General features: G+C 38.7%; 1 protein-coding gene across 1 annotated transcript in view; it reads right to left on the bottom strand.

The window, feature by feature from the left end:
* Positions 1-1,757: 1,757 nt before the first annotated feature.
* EOGT (EGF domain specific O-linked N-acetylglucosamine transferase) overlaps positions 1,758-22,797 on the bottom strand; it is a 34,432-nt gene continuing 13,392 nt past the window's right edge. The window contains exons 5-17 of the mRNA XM_032208496.1: positions 22,070-22,178; positions 20,753-20,847; positions 19,054-19,158; positions 17,217-17,323; positions 15,025-15,128; positions 13,126-13,218; positions 11,626-11,697; positions 11,367-11,453; positions 8,782-8,850; positions 8,610-8,671; positions 5,106-5,225; positions 4,009-4,111; positions 1,758-3,651 (exon numbers count right to left, since the gene is read on the bottom strand). Coding sequence (XP_032064387.1) covers positions 3,505-3,651; positions 4,009-4,111; positions 5,106-5,225; positions 8,610-8,671; positions 8,782-8,850; positions 11,367-11,453; positions 11,626-11,697; positions 13,126-13,218; positions 15,025-15,128; positions 17,217-17,323; positions 19,054-19,158; positions 20,753-20,847; positions 22,070-22,178 — 1,273 coding nt within the window. The 3' untranslated portion in view covers positions 1,758-3,504. The remainder of the gene's footprint in view (positions 3,652-4,008; positions 4,112-5,105; positions 5,226-8,609; positions 8,672-8,781; positions 8,851-11,366; positions 11,454-11,625; positions 11,698-13,125; positions 13,219-15,024; positions 15,129-17,216; positions 17,324-19,053; positions 19,159-20,752; positions 20,848-22,069; positions 22,179-22,797) is intronic.

Genomic DNA, 22,797 nt, shown 5'->3' with positions numbered 1-22,797 from the left:
TTCTGAGTCTAACAAAAGTTGTTCTAATTACTATAATGTGAATATTAGTTTTCGCCAAGTCTTTCCTCACACTAGGAATGATGAACTAATCTCCAAATTCATCAGCACAGTCTTCCATTTCTCTTTAATATTTTGGGACAGTAATAGGCTCCAGCTCATTTTTCTTCCTTTGATTCTATTTCTTTAAAGATAAAAGTAAAGGTTCCCCTCGCACATACAGTATGTGCTAGTCGTTCCCAACTCTAGAGGGCAGTGCTCATCTCCCTTTCAAAGCCAAAGAGCCAGCACTGTCCGAAGACGTCTCCGGGGTCATGTGGCCGGCATGACTAAACGCCGAAGGCGCATGGAACGCTATTACTTTCCTACAAAGGTGGTTCATATTTTACTACTTGCATTTTTACGTGCTTTCGAACTGCTAGGTTGGCAGAAGCTGGGACAAGTAACAGGAGCTCACAACTCAGTGCTAGGGATTCGAACCACCGAACTGCCGGCCTTTCTGATTGACAAGCTCAGCGTCTTAGCCACTGAGCCCTTCTATTTCTTTAGCAGATAATTAACCTTCAGCGCTGGACAGCGTACGGGGCTCTAGACTGTGTGCTGTCCATTTAGTTATTATGATGACCATTCCAAGTCAGTGCATCTTTCCAAGACACAGACTCCAAAGCTTTAATCTGATGATGGATGAGAATGCATTAAGGATCCTAATGTTTTTCCAATAATTAAGGAATAAATGTTTGCTCCAGAGGAAAAAGGGGTTGTAGAACATGCATTTTTAAACCCTGGCACGTCTGATAATAAATATTTACAGTGATCTGACATGATCTATAAATGTCCATCCAAAAATAAATGCCTATATTTTACAAAGTAAATTTCCCTTTCTTTCTTTTTTTTTAAAGAAAAACACTTCGATACTGGTTGACATGTGGTTTTTTTTTCATTCTTAATGATCTTTTTAGATTTATGGGAAAGGGGGGCGTTATGTGTACAATTTTCAAGTTTTATAGACAAGTGTTTTTTTTCAACCAATTGATTCAGGCAAATATTCATAAACCAGCCCATTTCAAAAGTCTTCAGTTCTCTTTTGCAGTGACTCATGTTAGAAGAGTCCATAAGCTGCCCTTTTCCATCCCCTTCTATAAACACAACAGCCAATAGGGCCACTCTCTAAACAATTGCTTTGGATTATTTAAAAAGGGGTCAATAATATCAATCATTATGTATCATCCAAGTATTTATGCTTGTCTACTTTTGCATACAAATAAGGAGGAGTCCTTTTTGTCAAGGGCGGAACACCCTATATCAAGGTTGCAAGCATTCCAGCTACAAACAGTGCAAATTAGAATCAATATCGTTCTTATGCTTTTTTTCCCCTACACACTCAGTGGCAAGGGATACAGTTACATTTAATTCTAGTCAACTTTAGCATTGTGGCTATTTCCATAAGAAATAACAAGAAATTTAGTAACAAGGATCTATCCTATCTTAGTCCCATTTGGACTTTCAGAAGGTTGTTGTTGTTGTTGTTGTTGTTGTTGTTATTTGCAAAGTCATGTCCAACCCATCATGACCCTATGGACAATGTTCCCCTAGGCCTTCCTGTTCTCTGGAGTCCTCTGGAGTCCATTTAAGCTCATATCAACTGCTTCAATGACTCCACCCAGCCACCTCATTCTCTGTCATCCCCTTCTTCTTTTGCCCTCAATCTTTCCCAGCATTAGTCTCTTCTCCAGTGAGTCCTTCCTTCTCATTAGGTGGCCAAAGTATTTGACTTTCATCTTCAGGATCTAGCCTTCTAAAGAGCAGTCAGGGGTGATCTCCTCTAGGTGATCTTCACAATTAAATGAAAAATAGACAATGATGTAAATCCGGAGTGTCAAACTCGCTGCGTCACCGTGGCGTCACCGTGGCGTCACGTGATGTATCGGGACTCCCCCCCCCCTTCATTAAACCGGGCATGGGCATGGCCAGCATGTGATGCATCCGGCCTGCAAGTTTGACAGTCCTGATGTATATTCATAGAAAATTATTTAGGAAATACTATTCAATTGTATATATTCTCCCTCTCCCCCACCCACAACTGAACCATTTAGGCAGTTGTTTAAAACAACGGTAACAGAAGTCTAAATAGGATGTACACAAAGTTGAGGGTTAGACAAGGTTAGAATGACTGTAGCATGTTTAGCAAGATAAATCAAGGAGATGAAAATGGGTGACAATTTTGTCCAAGTAAGAAAAATAAACAAAGTGATACTTAAGACAAGGGTAAATTGCTAAGATAAACACAGTAAAATCCCATGAAGAAAACTGCTACAGTAACAACTTAAAATATTTCATCCCTACACCTGCCATCCCATGTGTAACATGGACACCCACAGAAAGCAAACAGAGGAATCATTAATGAGTAAAACTAAATCTGCAGGTAGTCCTCAGTTAACAATGGCAATTGGGAGCAATAACTTCGTCACTAAGTGACAATGACTACACTGATTTATGACAACAGTTCCAGCAGCTCTAGCTGCCATTAGAAGAACATTGCGTTATGTTATGTCATGTGATTGCCATTTGCAACCTCCTGCTGTGTTCCCCATGGCCTTTGCTTGTTGGAAGCTAGCAGCGGGAGCTGCAAATAATGGCTATGTGACCCCAGGATGCTGCAACCATTGTAACTGCAAGCCAGTTGCCAAGTGCTTGAATCAGGATCACAGGACCATGGGGTCTTGAGCACTACCATAACTTGCTAAATAAATGGCCATTAACCAGGGATTCCCTGTATAATGACAGTCCTAAATGTGAAATGCATGTGGCAATAGAAACAAAACCATGATTAAGCATATTTCAGAGAGATACTTCTCTTTTAATTAAAAATGAAGTCAGAGTGACAGATCAGGATTGAACTGCTGATTAGGACTGAGGCCCTCTGTGAATTTCATGCCAAAATCCCCTTCCCTCAGCTGTGATTTGCTGCTTTTTAAAAAGTGTAACATTTTAGCAAGTCACACATAAGTTGCATTATCAACCTGATTTCTTAGCTTTTCTATTACACAATGGACCTCATCTGGATTTTCATTTCCAGATCACTGTCAGTGCTGAGGGAGGGAGGGAGGGAGGGAGGGAGATACAAGGCTGCAATGGTCTTGCTACATGTCACAAAAAGAAGCAGGGGAGGAAAAGGTCCAGTGTGCTTATCTTTCACTTCACTGCTCTGGAGCAATGACAATCCTAAAATAAATAGGAAGATTATAGTGCAAACATGTTCACCTTAATAAATAGATCATGCATAATGCAAATTCCTCAAGTAAATTAGGATGGGGATTGTCAGTAAGAAAGTAATAATACAGAAATAACATGCTTGGAGAGAGACATTATATATGACTCCTGCCCATTTAACCCTTTTCACTTCTCCCTCTTCAAACAAGTTCATAATTCGTGATTCTACTTCAAAAGAACCGACATTCTGAACACTTTAGTATTTAAAAACTCTGCAGAGGAGGCCAATTATCTGACCTAGAATTCATCATGTTTTCTCCTAAATGGCCATTTGGAGTGTTGTGACACATGATCAGCTGCCAACAGAACCAGACGGACAAATTCTTCCACATCGAAGGCGTAATTTGTAAATTTTGGATGTTTTCCTAATGTCGGGTGATGCCCCTGAAGAAATAGGAGTTAACATTATTTTAAGGAAGCACTGAGGTAAAACAAGCATATTAAGTAATTATTATAATTCATAATAGCTGATTTATTGATCACCCCAAAACTACCGTATCGGTTAGAAACCCCTCACAGCAACGCTATTGACAGCCTAAACTAATGGCCAATTAATTTCATTACTCTTCCTCCCCCAGCTATTAATATAAAATGACTCCTTAATCAGAGCAGAGAATTTAATTTGGGCTGTAGAACAGAATCATATTTCATGTAGAAGAACTGAGAAGGGTAATACAAAAACAATTAAGACCCAAGGAAATAAAGTCCTTTCCATCCATCCCACCCAACCTTCTAGTATACCTCATCCTGAGGGAACACTTTATCCTTCTGCTGCCAGGTGATGTAATGGATTCCTCTCAGCCTTGCAAGGTCTAAGTAGCAACGTTCATCTTTACAATTGTACCTACAGGGATGCAGAAATGATGGGGATTTGTCAAAGACAATTTTACCAGAAAACTAACCAGCTGTGTTTTTTTCTTTTTCCAGCTCTGTCCCTATAGAAAGGAGAAGCAAGTTATGGAAAGCCAAAGGTCAAATACTTCATGTTTATCTTTGCCAGTGTGTATAGGTCAGAGGTGGTATTCAGCCAGTTTGGACCAATTCACTCGGTAGTGGAAATAAATCATGGGTGGGCCAACCCACCAGCCCCAGCTCTATGCTGTCCTATTTAGGCACGTTTTCAAGCCGCCCGTGTGTGCAAGCCGGGGCGCTATCAAAGTGCATGCGCAGAAGGCCGAGTGTATGCATGGACGGAGCACTCACCTTTGCTATCCGATAGGGAAAGTAAGTGAATACCACCCCTGGTGTAGTTGTATCACCTATGAAATGAGAGACTAGAGAGAACGGGAAACTGCAGCAGCCACACACAATTTTAAAACACAGTATCTTCACGGGCAGCAAGAGTAACCCAATCGACAAACCTGGCCATGTTCTCGTGAGAGAGAAGATAAAGAAGCAGCCACAAAGAGCAAGCATATCGTCTCTGTGGTTGATGTCCACATGACTTGCCTCCGAGTGAAAGATTAGATGTGATTTTTAAGGTCTGTTTAAAAATGATCCAGGCAACAACTAGTTTTTCTGACAAACCACCCAGAAAAGGAGACTGGGTTTAGCCTGCAGGCTGCCTGCTGTCAACCTCAATCCAATAAAAGTCAGCAAACAGGGTTACCACATCGATTTGAAGAAGCATTTCTTGATTTTTACCAATTACCACCCAGATAATTTTGACAGCTCCTGTGACATAGGAAGTCGTGCCATCCTTCACTGTCACGCATATATTAAAAAACACAAATGTGGAGCTTTCTCTGCAGCAAGAAATCCATCTTCGTGTAATGCATGCCCACACCCTCATGCAAAGATATTAAAAATACAAGCATAACTGCCAAGGAAAGACTTACAGTTCAAAGATGACAGCCCAATCTGGCAAAAAGAGAAGATGAGTAAGGCCTGCTCCATGCATTCCAATGAAGATATCAGAATTGTGGGTTATCTTCAGCTGCTCCTTAAATTCGAGCTCCCTATATAAACCAGCATAAGAAAGGCTATATACACGTATACACACACAAACACAAAAAACCCCAACATATACCTACACACACAGAGAGAGAAATACAAATCCATATATACACAAGTTTGTGCGTGCCAGGAAAAGCACAAGAGATCACCATTTGAACATAGCTCAAGGCTATGAAAAAAAGTCCTCCAAGAATGAAATGCATAAGAAACACATTAAAATAAAAATGTCCTTGAGCTACATCATCTTGTATATTTCTAAACTGCCTCACTACTACATTTCCCTAGGTAGTTTGAAAATCTATTTAAATGTACAATATAAATCAAAGAGACACAAAATGGCCAAACGACAGCATGATAGTGATTAAAACCACTAGCAATAATAGCAAATGAAAATGCAGCTGACAAAAATCAAAGTAGAGCCAACGGCAAAACAGAAACAGGATTTCCTAAAGTGCCTGAAATAATAACATCTTTCAAAATGTTCATTCTTCACATTATTTCTGGGGAAAGAATTTCATCGATTGGTACCAGCAATAAGAAGGCTCCTTCTCTAACAAAATGAAATTCAATGGTGAAAAAAGTAAGGTCCTACATTTAGGCAAGAAAAACAAAATGCACAGGTACAGTGTATGTGGTGCCTGGCTCAATAATAGCAACTGTGAGAGGGATCTTCGAGTCCTAGTGGACAACCGTTTAAATATGAGCCAGCATTGTGCAGCAGCTGCCAGAAAAGCCAACAGTCCTAGACTGCATAAACATAGGGATAGAATCAACATCACGTGAAGTGTTAATACCACTTTATAATGCCTTGGTAAGGCCACACTTGGAATACTGCATTCAGTTTTGATCACCACAATGTAGAAAAAATGTGGAGACTCTAGAAAGAGTGTAGAGAAGAGCAACAAAGATGATTAGGGGACTGGAGACTAAAACATATGAAGAACGGTTGCAGGAACTGGGTATGTCTAGTTTAACAGAAAGAAGGACTAGTGGAGACATGATAGCAGTGTTCCAGTATCTCAGGGGCTGCCACAAAGAAGAGGGAGTCAAACTATTCTCCAAGGCACCTGAGAGCAGGACAAGAAGCAACAGATGGAAACTAATCAAGCAGCGAAGCAACTTAGAACTAAGGCAAAATTTCCTGACAGAACAATTAATCAGTGGAACAATTTGCCTTCAGAAGTTGTGAATGCTCCAACACTGGAAGTTTTTAAGAAGAGGTTGGACAACCATTTGTCTGAAATGAAATAGGGTTTCCTGCTTAAGCAGGGGGATGGATGACCTCCAAGATCCCTTCCAATATTATTCTATTCTAAGTTATCTGGAGGAGGATCTATGATTAAGACTGGTCAGTCAATGGATTCATTTACCGCAGTATCTGACTGCCTAGAAGCACCTTATAAGACTGCCATGCAAATATACAGTTAAAAAAAATTATATTTCATTGTCTAGCACTATGCTTAGACAAGTACATTACTAAATTTAACTCTATGGACTGCTCTTTATGTCAGCATGTTTTTCAGAAGTATATTCTAAGAAGTAACAGAGAAACCCTGTTGTATATCATGGTGGTTGGTTCATTAGAAAGTGTCCTACAATTTCAGCAATTCAAAGTAACTGGGCTGTACCCAATGGTAGCTTTGGAAAATCATTTTGGTTTGTTCAAAGGAAGACATGGAATGTTTGTTCTCAGCCCACTCCAATTGCTCCTCAGAGGTTGTGGGGAACCTTCTGAAATACAGACTCCTATTAAATAAGGAGGATCAATGATGGTCTCATGCTAGCCACCGCTGCATATAAGAATAGTGCATGTAACATCTTTGCTGTACGAGCTACATTGGATGCAGGTGTGTTTCTGAGCCCAATTCAAGGTGGTAGCTATGACTTTTAAAGCCCTACACAGCATGGGGCCAAGCTATCTAAAAAAACTATCTTCACCTCATCACATTACCACCTGGACAGAAAGGGAAAATATGTTCTTTTAATCCTCTCAGTTAAAAGAATTTTGACTGGGAAAAATGGAGAGTTTTATAATGTTTAAATGTTTTAATATACCATAATATTAAGTTTAGGGAAATAATGTTAGTATGCATGAGAAAGATGTAGCAAATGAGGAATGATGTTGCACAGAGATGTTTGTACCCAGACGACACATTGCATAAGGAAAAATGGAATGTTTATTTTTGTAATTGAAAAAAAAATCTATATCTATATCTATATCTATATCTATATCTATCTATCTATCTATCTATCTATCTATCTATCTATCTATCTATCTATCTATCTATCTATCTATCTATCTATCTATCTATAAAGAATTTTGACTGGCAGAGTCTGAGAAAGAAAGCCTTTTTTCCCACTGTCCCTGCTCTTTGGAACATTCTCCCCTTCCTCAGTAAAGCAAGGCAAGCCCCCACTCTCCTGGCCTTTCATAAATATTTAAAGATTGCTCTGCCTTATCACTTGGGACTCACTGAGACGAGCATGCAGCAATGGGACTGCCTAGCAGCCCCCCCCCCCCCCCCCGCTTTTTAATTAACTCTTAAGTAAAAACTTTAACTCACCTTGCCTATTTTAGGTTTTATTTTAGTTTTTATGTTTTGAACATTTTACTTCCACGCTGCCCGGAGTCACCCTGTGAGGGAGATGGGCAGTTCCTAAGATGGATGTATGATAGTGTCAGGCCTGCAGCCAGCTTTTCTTTTGGGTCTTTGGCCTGCCACACTTTCTATTATTCTGCTATGCATTTTCTATTGTGGGAAAATGAGAGGGGGGGCATTGTCAGGAGTCACATGCTATGTAGTCACAACAAAATTCTTTCTAGAAAACCAAGGTCATCCTTTTTCTTTGCACCTCTGCACCTGACCAGAATTAGATGGGTGGAACTGCCAGCATGGCAGTGGGAGATTGGACCATGTGATGGACTTGTGGGCCTGGGGGCAAGATCTTGAACTTTCAACTGGGTGGGGAAAACCAGGAACCTTTCAGATTTGGGTTTTCCCAGATGTGCCAACATGGCTCTCTTAAGAAATTGGAACTTGGACCAATACTTTGCCTTGGACTCTGATTTACTTTTGAATGCTATTTGGAACCCTGACAATAGATAGATAGATAGATAGATAGATAGATAGATAGATAGATAGATAGATAGATAGATAGATAGATAGATAGATAGATGATAGATAGATAGATAGATGATAGATAGATAGATAGATAGATAGATAGATAGATAGATAGATGATAGATAGATAGATAGATAGATAGATAGATAGATAGATAGATAGATAGATAGATAGACTCCATCCCTGTAGATATTGATATGTCATATACTTATTTGGTATAAAGAACTGCAGGCCAGCTCTACTTCTCCTTTCAAATATACTTACTTATACTTGTAATTCACTATTTGGACGTCAAATAATGGCAGTGTTTTCAAAGCATTGGCAAGCTGAAGAGGGAGAGGAAAAAACAAAAATGTTCAAAGCAGTATTAAAGTTACCTTCTATGTGGCAACCATAAAGCAAAGAGATTTAACAGAAGCAAAACAAATGAGCAAACCTCATTCTGGTTTAATATCTTTCTATACTCTGTAGTCCGGGCAAGTATTGTAACTCTGATTTTCCCATCCTATTAAAAAAACAAAAACATCCAAATTCAGCAAAAACATTCCATTAATCAATTCATTGCACCTAAACAAAGAAAACACCAGTAGAGTGACAACAGAAAAAAATTACTGGCCTTAACAGCAACAATTAGTAGGGCGATTAACCTGTCTTTTTCTTTTAATCACCTCATTTATATAACATGCAAGAAGGCCACAAATACCTCAGGTGTAACTTTAGTAGGAGTATTTGCCACAAATAGCTAAGCCATTCAAGAGGCTACCTCTATGCCAACTCTGAATGTCCCTGAAGAGCCATAGGCTTTTAAATACTTTATATTTATTGAATATAAAATGGACAACATCATTGAGTACTATTACTGAAACTGAACAGGGCCACTTAATACACAGGTTAGTAATGGAGGGAAAAAAATATAAGATTAGCCCTCCAAATAAAGTTATTTTCCTTCCCCACTTAAAAATAATAATTCAGTCCTCAGCGATAAATTGTAAAAAAAAAAGAAATACAAAGGTTTAACGGCATGAAATCTATTAAGACCAGCAGGAAACATGTAGCAAATGGATGTGGAAAGCTGGAAAATGTGAGCCCTTTGTGATGAATATGCTTTATGTTCTATAGTTAATATTTTAAGGAATGAAACTAATTTTTCTACCTGTAAAAACTGACAAAAATAACAGCCGTTAACTGAAAAATCAGCAAAATTACTGAATAGGCAACAAACAGCAATCAAGGATTTATCAGGTGGCTTTTAGAAGAATAGACTTCCTAGTAGACAAAAAGGAAACTCTTGAGTAGTGAAAATTATTCTGAGGCAACTGGATATATCAGAACTACTGGACTTTGCTGTTCAAGGTCTGATCCTAATTATCGTTATGTATTTTTATTCGTTTGTTCTTTTTATGTTCTCGTTCCTTTGTATCTCCATTAAGCATGCATATAGCCAGCATCCGGTTGAGCCCTGCAAGAATAACTGTAGAAGATGACCAGGCTGAGCCCGAGGAGTCAAGAGCAACATCAGTCTTGAGTCCCTTTGCGCCCACAAGAGATCTAAGTCCAGCCCACTTTGAATTCCATTGGCTCTTATCTACTGCCAATTCACTTGGACCATTAGATGTTCAGATTCTCGTACAGAATGTCAGCATGCAAGAAACCTGTATTCATTTGAACTGCTTCGGTTCCTGATTTTCTGCACTTGACAAAACCCTCACAATCTTGTGGGTAACTTGAACGGAGAGGAAATGATTGGCTCAAAGCTACTCAACTAGTTACGTAGCTAGGAGGTAGGGGAGGTGGGGTTAACTTGTGATATCTTCTGCCCCAATCCAATTTTCTGGCAATAGCTATGTTTTCAAATACAGAATTCTCTATAGTGTCTTCCCAAATAAAAATAGGAATATTTAAACTACAAATACACCAATACGGGATATCAGAACTATGAGGACACCATTTCTTAAAACTTTTTTTCTCTCAAGATTCCTTCCTACTTTTAAAAAATTATGGAGGACCCCAAAACAGATTTTGCTTATGTGGCTTATATTTACTGTATTGAAAATTAAAACTGACACATTCATAGATTAGTTATTTACTGACTCATTGAAAATAGCAATGTTAAATCCATTAGGTACTAACCCATTTTCCATTAAAAATCCTAATATTTTTTTTAAAATAAAAGTAACAATGGGAAGAGTGACATTGTTTTTGCAAATATCATTCAAAATCTTGCAAATAATTTGGATTTCATAGACCCTTGAAAGGACTCTGAAGGATATCCAGACCACACTTGAAGAAACACTGCTAGGATATGAGAAAAGTCTTGGAAGTGGAAATGCAGGGAGGGGAGGGGGAGAGCATACAATTTCAGTTTCATTTCATCACAGCTAGTCTTCAAGTTACAATTGGTCGCTTAACTGGTCCCCCCAGGTCACATGATTGCACTGTGTATGCTTAGCAACTTCCTGCATTCACAGCTGTTTGCAATATCCTGCAGTCAAATAGACTAGACTAGACTTCTTTATTGGCTGCAAATTAACCAGCACGAGGATCCAGATTGTTGGGGGGCAATACGCTGACTCTGTAAACCACTTAGAGAGGACTATAAAGCACTGTTAAGCGGTATATAAGTCTAAATGCTATTGCTATTTACTTCTATTTCTGGCAAAAACCACCAACCAGGGACAATGGATTAACTTAATGAGTGCAGCATTTGTTTAATGGCAATGTTCACATTACCACCATCATGTTCATTTAATGACCACTAAAGAAAAGTTTGTAAAATTGATCCGTCACATCACGGGTGTCAAACTTGTGCCATGCTGCATCATGTGATGTCATGTGACGCTTTTCCCCCTTCACGGAGCTGGGGTTGGCATGGCCTGCGAGTGATGCATCTGGCCCACGGGCTGCCAGTTTGACACCCGAGTCACATGGTTAACCACTTAATAACCAGCGTGATTTAGGACTGTAATCCCGGCTGAAATAATGGCCGTATGTCAAGGACTACTGTTGCAAGCGAACTAGTACCTTAGGCCCATCTTGGGTGATATTTAATCTGTGCAACACGTGTTGAGAAAAGGCTCGGAATAATCCTGTCCCGTGACAGCCGGAGATCTGCAATTAGACCAGACACAGGAATAAAATGTAAACATTTATGCTTTAATTTTCTATCATATATAGAGTGAGGGGGGGAGGGGGAATAAAAATCATCAAGTTTATTCAGACCCAAGTATCCAGCTTGTTTTGTTTTGTTTTAAAGAGCGGTAATCTCACCAGATTTACTCACCAATGGTGTATTATAAAACAAGCCAAACCTCATTCGAGGCAATAGGGTAAAAACTGCTTCTTTGAAGCAGACCTGGAAAAAAAGATTAACAATTTACAAGGATTTTCCTTAATATATAAGGAGTGAGGCAAATAAAGAGTGCAGAGAAGAGCAACAAAGATGATTAGGGGACTGGAGACTAAAACATATGAAGAACGGTTGCAGGAATTGGGTATGTCTAATATAATGAAAAGCAGGACTAGGGGAGTTGTGATAGCAGTATTCCAATGTCTCAGGGGTTGCCACAAAGAAGAAGGAGTCAAGCTACTCTCTAAAGCACCTGAGGGCAGAAGCAATGGATGGACACTAATCAAGGAGAGAAGCAACCTAGAACTAAGGAGAAATTTCCTGACAGTGTTAATGGAATGACTTGTCTCCAGAAATTGTGGGTGCTCCAACACTGGAGTTCTTTAAAAAAAAAAGACTTGACAAATATTTGTCTGAAATGGTATAGGGCTTCCAGCTTGAGCCAGGAGTTGGACTAGAAGACCTCCAAGGTCCCTTCCAACTCTGTTATGAAGCAGGATCTATTAACAGTGCAATGGAAAGTAGTTCAGAATATTTTTGATAACTTTGTTGTACACTGACCAGAGTCACTTGTTTTGTGAGATGGGTGATTTTTATTGTGATATATGATAATTATAAACTCTCATAACATAAAATATTTTCAAGAAGTATTGTAATGGTAGTTTAATGGTAGAAGTTATGGCATGATTATGAAAGGTAACTGGCATCATGTTACCATTCCAGACATGTACTTTCATTTACTAATTTCTACTACCACGGACAACAAAAGTTTGAATTATTTATTATTTATTTATTATTAGACTTCCATGTCGCCCATCTTGCCAAGGTGACTCTAGGCAATTATAGGAGGCTTTTGATATTGGCTTTTGATATTTCCTGCAAATCGTAGCAAATATATTGTGGTTTATATTTATATCCCCAGAGTGTAATTTAAATATATATATGTATGTATGTATGTATGTATGTATGTATGTATGTATGTATGTATGTATGTATAAATGTATAAATGTATATTTAAAATGTCAGATGATGATCATGGTAATCCATTAAGCTTTTCAAGTTTCATAAATTATGTTTTGTGAAACTAGGAGGGACTATTATAGTTTCCTTTTCTTTTCTTTTCTTTCCTTTCCTTTCCCTTTCCTCTTTCCTTTTACCTTTACCTTTCCGTCTTTTGGGATTTATTCCTAGTTTACATTATACTATAATGTAGCTCCCTGATGCATTCATATCCAAGTAAGATGACTTCCTGGTTTATGCGGCTGGGTCAACTACAAACAGGCAAATTCTTATCTTTACTTTAACTATTACAACTCCAGCAATCAAAGGACCAGTATTATGTTACAAAACATAAAACATAAATACCACAAAACAAATTATTCAGTACGTTTAAAATAAAACAGTATAATTTTAAAATGATACAATATTCCATACCCTTTTTGAATCATACGATTTCAAATGTATTATTTCATAGTCTGTAAATGCTTTCCATGTTTCACTGAACAAATCTCCATATCCATATGTACTCTGAAAAACAAACACAAATGCCAATAAGATTTCCCTTAATATAGTCTAAATTAATATGTCCGTTTTAAACAATAAGATTCTAAAAGAATTCAGTGTAAAAGAGATAAAATATTAAAAGAGATATGGTAAAAATAAATATAAATTTTAGTAGTCTCCAAAGATTAAAAAAGAAAAATACAACTAAAGATATGTGAAGAGAAATGTGACATTGGTGCAGACTGTATGATTTGATAACTGAACATTTTCGGTTCTGCATTTTCCATGCTCTTTTTCTTATTTAATAGCCAAAATAATAGTGTACAATAAATATATTCTTTAAAAAGTTCACATAATTTCATATTTAGCCACATTAACCTAAGGGTTTTTCTAATTTTCCACAACTTGAAGATACTAAACTGACCTAACAAATATCTTACCATCATATCCCTGAACTGATGTGTTACCAAAGGCCCTTTATAAATAATGAGTTAGCAATTTATATTTGTTCAGAAACATGCTAAAAGCATGTTTTTAAATATAAAATTGCATTTCTGTTTCATTTCACTTACATAGAACTTTTAATGTTTTATTTCAAAAGCTACAACTTTTGAAACATATGAGTAAAAAATATATATACGAAGACTCTCAGTCATTCAGATCATAGTTGTCCCAAAGGTGCTTTTTCACAAGGAAACTGGACTTCCTTGGATGAGAAACGAAACATCTTCAAAGAAAAACAAGAAAGTCCAGTTGTCTCCTGAAAAAAAAGCACCTTTGGGACATTTGAGTAGAAAGTTGTATATGTTAAAATTTACTTAATAAAAAGTAAGTTCAGTTTTACTAAATACATTTTTTTTAATAAGGGTTGTAAACCTGCAACAGCTAAATCAATGCACCGCACATAAAGAGAATGCATAAACTTCTTCAGCTTTATACAGTGAGATAAAACAGTACACTGCTGCCATCATCTGGCAATACTGGGAATTAAACATACTATAACAAATTTTTAGCTTAGGACAAATTCACATTACAGTACTAGATGTATTAAAAATACACACAGAGTGCTTTTTTCCAAATAGGAGACAGTCAAATGAGAAATCCAGCTGAAGAACTACATGTTAGACAGGCAGGTGATCCTCAATTTATAACCAGTCACTTAGTGGCCCTGCAAAATTATTATGGATTCCCCGAAAGCTACATAACCCATTTTTAAAGTTATGACAGCCGCACATATAACCCCATGGTCATGTAATCACATTTTGGGTGCTTGGCAACCAACTCAACTTTATGGCTATTTACAGCACCATGCAATCACATGACTGCAACTGGTAATTATTATTTTTTGGGGCTGCTTACTGGAATTTATTTCTGGTTTCTAGCAAAAAAATAAATAAAACACCCATTTGGAAAAATTGGTTTATTTAACTGTAGCATTTGCTTAAAACCACCACAAAAATTGTCAAATGATGCCTCAATTTACAATCACGAGCGCTTTTAACCATAATTCTGGATGTGGGGTGATTTGCTGAAATACAGACTCATAGACCAAGGAAAAAAGGAAGTTAAGCATTAAGAGTAAAATTACAAATACTTAACAAAAAAGCCAAATCTTATTCCTTGAGCAAAGCCTTAACTGAAATATACCTCATTTAACTATACTAACTGTTTGAGGTAGTTTATATCAGTCTACAGCTAATTAACAATCCTCCCACTACAGCATAACTACAATTCATCCAAACCCTGGAACTATTTACATCAGACAAAAATAAGATCTCAAATAAAGTTATGCCTTAACCTAATCCTAACTATTCTTGTGCTCCTACTTACAGTATCCCACATTACAATGTTGATATCAGTGCTGAAGGTGTTGGTAACATGCTGAGTGATGTAAAGATTCACAAAGTCACAAAAATGATGGTACATGTTGACACCTAAAAGAAGGAAGAAAAATTAATCTTGTAGTAAACACAACCAGAACTGCATAGGCAGTCATTGACAACTAAGGCCTAGGATTTTATGCAAAAACCTAGGTGCACCTATGCTAAAATACAGGTTCAAAATTACGAGTTATTTAATTAATCCATGAAGTTGCCATTAAAACACATTTAAGAAGCTGGAACAAGGATGAGCTTTGAGACTAGCTCATTATTATTGCCAGCATATGGGCTTTAAATGAAATCCAGTCATAGGAAGCTACTAATTTGATCAGAGCAGTAATCTTGAAGGATTTTATATTCTTCATAAAAAAGGAATACCGCCATCTTCAAAATGCTGCTTGCCTTGCACTGTTTTTATTTCCTAGTAAATCACAAACTTCTGGATAGTATTTTGATAGAGAGGAATGTGCAGAGAAGGGAATGCATGTGGATACATAGACACAGCCAATATTTTGTATTTTAAGAAAGCCTTTATGAGTTCAGTAAAAAAAAATCAAGTTAAGATAGTTTGCTCAGCTCAGCTTATTTCACCGAACTCACAGCTATACAGATAGCTCTCAACTTACAGCCATTCATTTAGTGACTGTTTGAAGTTGCAATAGCACTGAAAAAAGTGACTTGTGACCAACAATCATTTCCTAATTCACACAAACAAATTATGTTTGGTCATGCGATCAAAATTTGAGCATCTTGCAACTGGCATACATTTATGACTGTTTCACTGTCCTGGGGTCATGTAATCATAATTTCTAACCTTCCCAGCTGCTTCCAACAAGCAAAGTCAATGGGGGAAACCAGACTCACTCAACGACTGCATGATACACTTAACAACTACAGTGATTTGCCAGTATGGCAAAAATGATTTGAAATGGGGCCGAATTTGCTTAACAACTGCAATGGAAATGTAATAGGCTTTGTTAGTTTGGCCTCTCTATTACTAATTACATTATGTGTAAATCAAGTCATTAAGGCATGTTCATATCAATGTGAACATAACTACAATAAGAATTGGCAGTTACATAAAAACAATACTTTAAAGCAGGGGTCTCCAACCTTGGCAACACTTAAGCCTGGCGAATTTTAACTTCCAGAGTTACACAACCAGCACGTTAGCTGGGAAACTCTGGGACTTGACATCCTCACACCAAGGTTAAGAAACACTAACTTCAGACATTAATCATAGTATAGTTAGTCCTATGCTTACAACCACAATTGAACCTGGAGCTTTAGTCAGTGAGTCATTGTGGTCATAACTTGAGTCACCACATGATTAGACTTCAATTTTACAACTGTTTTCATGATGGCCATAACATAAGTCACTGTGGTTGTTAACCGAATCACATGGCCGTAAGTCTGAATGCAGCTTATCCAAACGGCATTTCTTGCCAATAAACAGCAAAAGAAGTCACAAAACGTGAATATGTGACCACGGGATGCTGCAATTGGTCATAAATGCAAGCAAGTTGACAAAATCATGAAACACAATATGACAGCAGAGTGGTACATCAATCATAACTTCAAGGATAGGTCAAAAGTAACTTTGTTCAAGTCCACTGTAAATTTGAATGGTTATTATACAACCAGTTATAAGTCAAGGACTACCAGAAGCGTACCTCCTAGCGTTTACAGAAATAGAGTCTCTCTTATCAGTATAGAGCCGTGATGGAGAACCTATTGCACATGTGCCAGAATGGTACCCAGAGCCATTTCTCCGGCAATGCAAGCCGTCGCCCATTGCTCTTCCAGGTTCCAGCGCACTGGTCAGTTTCACATGCATGGGCGCGCCGGGTGGTTGCTCTTCCGGTTTCTGGCGCACACATGCACATACTCCTGTTTAGGCACTTAAGTTCCCAGCAAACGCATGCGCACTGGGCAGCTGTTCTTATGGTTTCCGGTGCACTCACACACACCTACCAGCTGGTCTTCACATGTGCATGCGCACCGGAAGCCAGAAGACCAGGCGGCCAGTGTGTAAGTGTGTACACTCCCGTTTCGGCACTTGGTGCCAAAAAGGTTCACCAACACTGGTATAGAGAAATGAGGTTACACTTTGGAATTTAAAAACATCAAAATACCTTGTACCTGCATCAAGCTTCATGAAATAAGTTGGCTTCTCAACAATGACATCACAGCTGCCGTCTTCCAATGGTCTGGAGCTCATCTCTGTGTACGTCTGGAGTTCAGCAAACCTGTAAAGTGAAGCGTGCAAACCAGAGTCTGCATTTCCTACGTCAGATGAGTAGAGCACATCTTTCTCCTTCTGTCCTGGCCACTTTTTACAGAGGCACAATTGAGAGCATTTTAACAAACTGCATCACTGTTTGGTTTGGTGGCTGCAGCGCCTCAGAGCAAAAGTCCATTCAGAGAGTGGTAAGGACAGCTTATAAGCGCTGTGTGCCAAGGGTGTCTAACTTGATTTCATTGAGGGCCGCATCAGGGTTGTGTTTGACCTGAGGGGGCATGGCCAGCTTGATGTCACTCGTGTCAGGGTTGTCTGTGGCAGACCAAAAGTTCTGTCAGGGAACACAAGCTCCTGAGCTCCGTTTTAAGTCACAATGGCCTCCTGCAGTCCTCAGCCAGTGAAAACAGCAGCCCTCCTGGGCCCCATTATCAATCACGACGTCCTCTTGCAGCCCTCTGGCAGTGGCCTCTACAGGCTCCATTTTTGCAGGCAGAGGCACCACGGGCCAGTCTCTCTCTGTTTCCAGGGTAGCCCTGTGGGCCAGATCTAAGCATTGCACGGCCAGGATCTGGCCCACAGGCCTTGAGTTTGACACCCTATTCTCTATTCTCTGCTAATTACCACGATTTAAATTAGGCTTGAAAAATGTATTCCAGGCTGATTTTTAAGCAATACACCACATACAGTTTCTCCTACTGTTGGTGAACTTTTACCAAATTTGACAATTAAAATTATTTTTAATTGTAACTGAAACCTCTTCTATAAGGCTTCAAAAGGTTAAGCTCTGCTTTGAATTCAGACGTGTACAGCGTCTTTGATCTATAAATTAAGGGTTGGGAAAAGTAGAGACAGTATTCCCTCTATCCAACTTTCATAGATCCAGCTAATTGGAAGACTCATGTCAAATGTGTTTACCATGAATTTCAAGATATATCAGAAAAGACATAGTTAGTGACTTCAGCTACATAACAGATAGAATTTGAGACCAATTAGCAAGATCCACAGAACAGTCTAGCATGAGCAAGTTGCCAGGAGGAATTATCAGCTTTCAAAAAAAAAGTTGTAAGGGTGACTTACAACAGGGTAGCTCCAGGTCCCCTTCATTAAACATGATCATCTTGCAGGACTAAGGAAACTTGCTACTTTATACAATGCCTGCCCTCTTAACAGCCTCCTTTATGAGATTCAGAGGACACCAACCTTCTTAACCAATGGTGGGTTTCACATTTTTTTTACTAACAGTTCTGTGGGCATAACTAGGTGGGCGTGGCAAGATGGGTATGGCTTGTTGGGCGTGGCAGGGGAAGGATACTGTAAAATGTCCAAGCCGTTTTTTACTGGTTTTTGCTCCCCCAGCCTCCAGGAGCACTCTACAAGCCTCCTAAAGGTGATGCATGCCCCTTTTTTGGACAAAAAACAGGCCCGTTTTCGTGGAAAAACGGGCCGCTTTTGGGAGGTCTGCAGAGTGCAAAAACTTTTTTTTTTTAATTTGCCTCTTCAAAATCTTGCTACATCTTATACTCCGGTGCGTCTTATACTCCGAAAAATACAGTAGGTAAAATGAGAAGCCTGATTGTTGGGGAAAATATGCCGACTCTATAAAGCACTTTGAGTGTGCTGTAAAGCAATATATAAGACTAAGGGCTATTGATGTAGCTCAGTGTTGATTACATCCAGGATGTCCATTCTGCCAAGATGTTGTGAAGAAATAAAATAACATGTACTTACAAGACTTACCAAGATTGCAAAGGACTCTTTTGTTGACCTTCAGCAAGGAAAGCATCAGTATTCATATTGCAGTGGCCACCTATTTGACCTTTCTTGAAGAAATCTTCATTGAATCTAACCAAGGAAAGAAAGAAGGTGAGAACAAGATTTAAAAAAAAATAAACTAAAAAAAAATGCTCATTTTTTTAAATTTAGGATTTAGAAAATGCTTTGCCTTAGGTTGAGCCATGAAAGCTCTGTTTTTTTAAATCTGCTGGAATCATAAAAGAGATCATAAGGAAAGAAATCTGTTCATTTCTAAAGGTTTTTCCTCCCAGTGGAAGCAAACAAAACATATTTTTTCGACTCAGCGGAGACGCAGCGGAGTATAAGGTACACCAAGATTTTGAAGAGGAAAACAAGACAAAAAAGAGTTTTTGCCCTCCCCAGCCCCCAGGAACACTCTGCAGGTCTCTCAAACCCTCTGTGCACTCTGTTTTTGTGAAAAACAGGCCAATTTTTGTGAAAATGAACCTGTTATTGGCCTCCCAATCCCCCCACGCATCCCGTTTTTGCCCGCCCCAGCCCCAGGAGCACTCTGCAGGCCTCCCAAACCCTCTGTAGGGCCCATTTTTGTGAAAAATGGGTATGGTTTTCGCAAAAATGGGACGTGCAGGATGGGGTTTCCGGAAGGCCAAAAATGGCCGTATTCGATGTATAAGACACACCGACATTTCCACCCTCTTTTATAGGAGAAAATGTGTCTTATACTCCGAAAAGCATGGTAATATACAAAAACATTTTTCTTTTTTTATAACAAGAATTCTACACATAAGGCAATCCTGAGCAATTCCTTTCTCTCCAAATGTATCACTGAAGATATAGCCAACACAGGCTTTGGTTTATTATGATACCTCAAGAAGAGTTATACAGATGTCATGCTCTGAAGTTTCACAGGTTCAAAGAAACTCCAATAGATGATAAACAGGAACTATTTTATTGCAAACGGAAAGCTTAATACTGGTATGAAAATCCCTCCTTGGTTGCCGTGACTGAAAACCTCCAGCTTATGATTTATTTCTGTACTTCCAACTTGAAAGTCTCTCTCTTAAAGTTGACAATAGTTCCCTACAGCAGAAGCCTTCCTCAATTAGCAAAGTAGAATGTTTTTTTGAAGAAGGGGGAGTTAGAAAAACCCTTACATGGAAAAAAAAGTATTTATTTATTTGGCCCTTTTAAAATTTGCAATGCTCAAAGTGAGTTTAGAACAGTGAAATATTAGTACTGCTTTATAAAGCTTTAATAAGGCCACATCTGGAATACTGCATCCAGTTTTGGTCACCACATTACAAATATAACCCACAAATCTAATCTGATCTAAGGCAATTTCTTATAAGAAGCAGCGGTTGAGGGTGGCAGATAAGATGTTGAACTGATAAAGGTGACTAAGGACAATCTGTTCCCTCATGGGAACGCAGTAGATTATTTCTGATCCTTTAAGCTTCTTACAGTAATTCATTCTTCAAGCTTTTCTCTACAGCTATGAAAATCAGTAACACCCTCTGTTAAACGCTGTGGATTTCTGTATGCCAATATTGATCTATTAATAAGTGGAAAGAAAATAAGAAAAACAGCAAAATGTTGCTGCATGACTAAGTGCCTTAAACTCAGAATGCAATTCCTTAAACAGGATTATTGGATAATTATGACATACGGAGATGGCACAAACCTATCATGGTTTCTCTTTGGATGCCTTAAATCAATATATATATTTGCTGCTTTGCAATACTGAAGGTAACGGGAACATTCAAGTGAAGAATCTCCCTGAAAGAAAAGAACATAGATATATGTAGGTTTCTATCATGCAGTTGGGTGACAAGTGAAAATCTGAACTAAATCAAAAATCTGGAGCACAATGGATTTGAACATTAAAAAGATCACTCATTGGGGCTGAGGTGATAGTGACTGCAAATGTTCCCTGCTCACATATTCAATGAGACGTTTTTGTCTTTGAATCCAAAGTGTTGCATGGCCTTTGCACACTTCCATCTTGTACACAAATCACAACCTTTGTCATTCAACATGTTGGTTGCAAACTAAAAATACCGCTTCAGGGTTCAAGACTTGGATGCAGGAAGTCCTCAGCTTACAACCACAACTGCGACCAGAATTTCCATCATATGTCATTGCAGCTGTAAGTCAAGTCGGACCTGATTCCGTGACAATTTTTATAGCGTTTATTAAGCAAATCGCTGTGGTTGTAAATCCACCTTCTCCGATGGACATATTTTGGCAAAGTTGACAAAAAAGGTTCGCAAATAATAGTCAAGGGACTGCAGGATACCGCAACCAGTGAAAAATGTGAGCCAGTTGGCAAAGGTCAAAATTGTGATTGTGGAACTGTGGAGGGGATATGACAGTTTAAGTGACAGTGTCGGTCATATGTCACTTTTTCTGAGTCTGCCATAATCCTGAACCATCATTACATAAACAGTTGTACATGGAGAATTACCTAACTGCACAACTATTCCAATCTGGATCAGTGTTTCTCAACCTGGGCAACTTGAACATGTGTGAACTTTACTGTGGTGGGTGGGGAATTCTGGGAGTTGAAGTCCGCACATCTTCAGGTTGCCAAGGTTGAGAAACACTGCTCTAGATGAAAGGATTCCATAATCACTTGATTAGACATTGTCCCTTCTTGGGCTGTGGATATACGACTTCTCAGTAGCTGAGATAAGCGCGCGCGCACACACACACACACACACACACGATTTTTGAAACACACAAACACACACGTTTTAGAAAGTTAGTGAAGATTTGGTTATTCCACCAAGACTCAAGAAGCAAGGTTCTTATACTATCCCATTGGACGATGAATTCATTTTATATTTTGAATATTAACTCCCAGAGTTCATATAGCTTTTTTTTTAAATGAATGCTTTCAGTTTTAAAATCTGATTAGCTCTTTTTCATCCCAAATTAGAAATCTGGGGAATTTTATACCATTCAATTGATATATTGAAATAAAAATAATTAGGCCTACCGCATTCTTAGGCTTGCAATGAGTCTTCACATCTTTCACCTTTTCTTTAACATAACCAAAATCAGCTTGCTTCCAGAAAATATCCTGGGCCTGCTCAATGGTATTAGCCCTGGCATACAAAACAAACAAAAGGAATCTCTTTGAGAAAAGTGAACTACAGCAAAACTTCAGGCTACAGACTGCTAGGTTCTACTGCATAATCTTATAAACCAGGGGTGTCAAACTCAAGGCCCAGGGCCCAGATCCGGCCCATGGGGTACTTAGATCTGGCCCACAGGGCCACCCTGAAAACAGTGGATTGACCCATACTGCTTCTGCCAGCGAAAACAGAGCTCAGGAGGGCCACATGCAATCCTCCCGAGATCCATTTTCACTGGCAGAGGGTTGCAAGAGGCCATGGCAGTCAAAAATGGAGCTCGGGAGCCCATTTTCCCTGGCAGAGCGCTCAGGCCATCACAGGCGCCCCCAACATGAGTGATGTTGAGCTGGCTACACCCACCCTGGCAAGGTCAAACACAACCCTCAATGAAATTGAGTTTGACATCCCTGTTATAAACAATGCCCCAAATTAGTAAAGCAATAAAAAGGACATTGTGTTCAACTGTTCTCCCTCTACACAGAAAAAAATAACACTTATGGATACTTCGATTAAAGCAAAAAAGTAAACAAACCCTTAAGAAAAGGATAACATCACGGTGGCTACCTGCACACAAACATGTGGCAATTAA

This window comes from Thamnophis elegans, chromosome 2 (genome assembly GCF_009769535.1).
Source record: "Thamnophis elegans isolate rThaEle1 chromosome 2, rThaEle1.pri, whole genome shotgun sequence".
In the NCBI taxonomy this organism is placed as follows: domain Eukaryota; kingdom Metazoa; phylum Chordata; class Lepidosauria; order Squamata; family Colubridae; genus Thamnophis; species Thamnophis elegans.
This window is presented reverse-complemented; position numbering and strand designations above follow the sequence as displayed.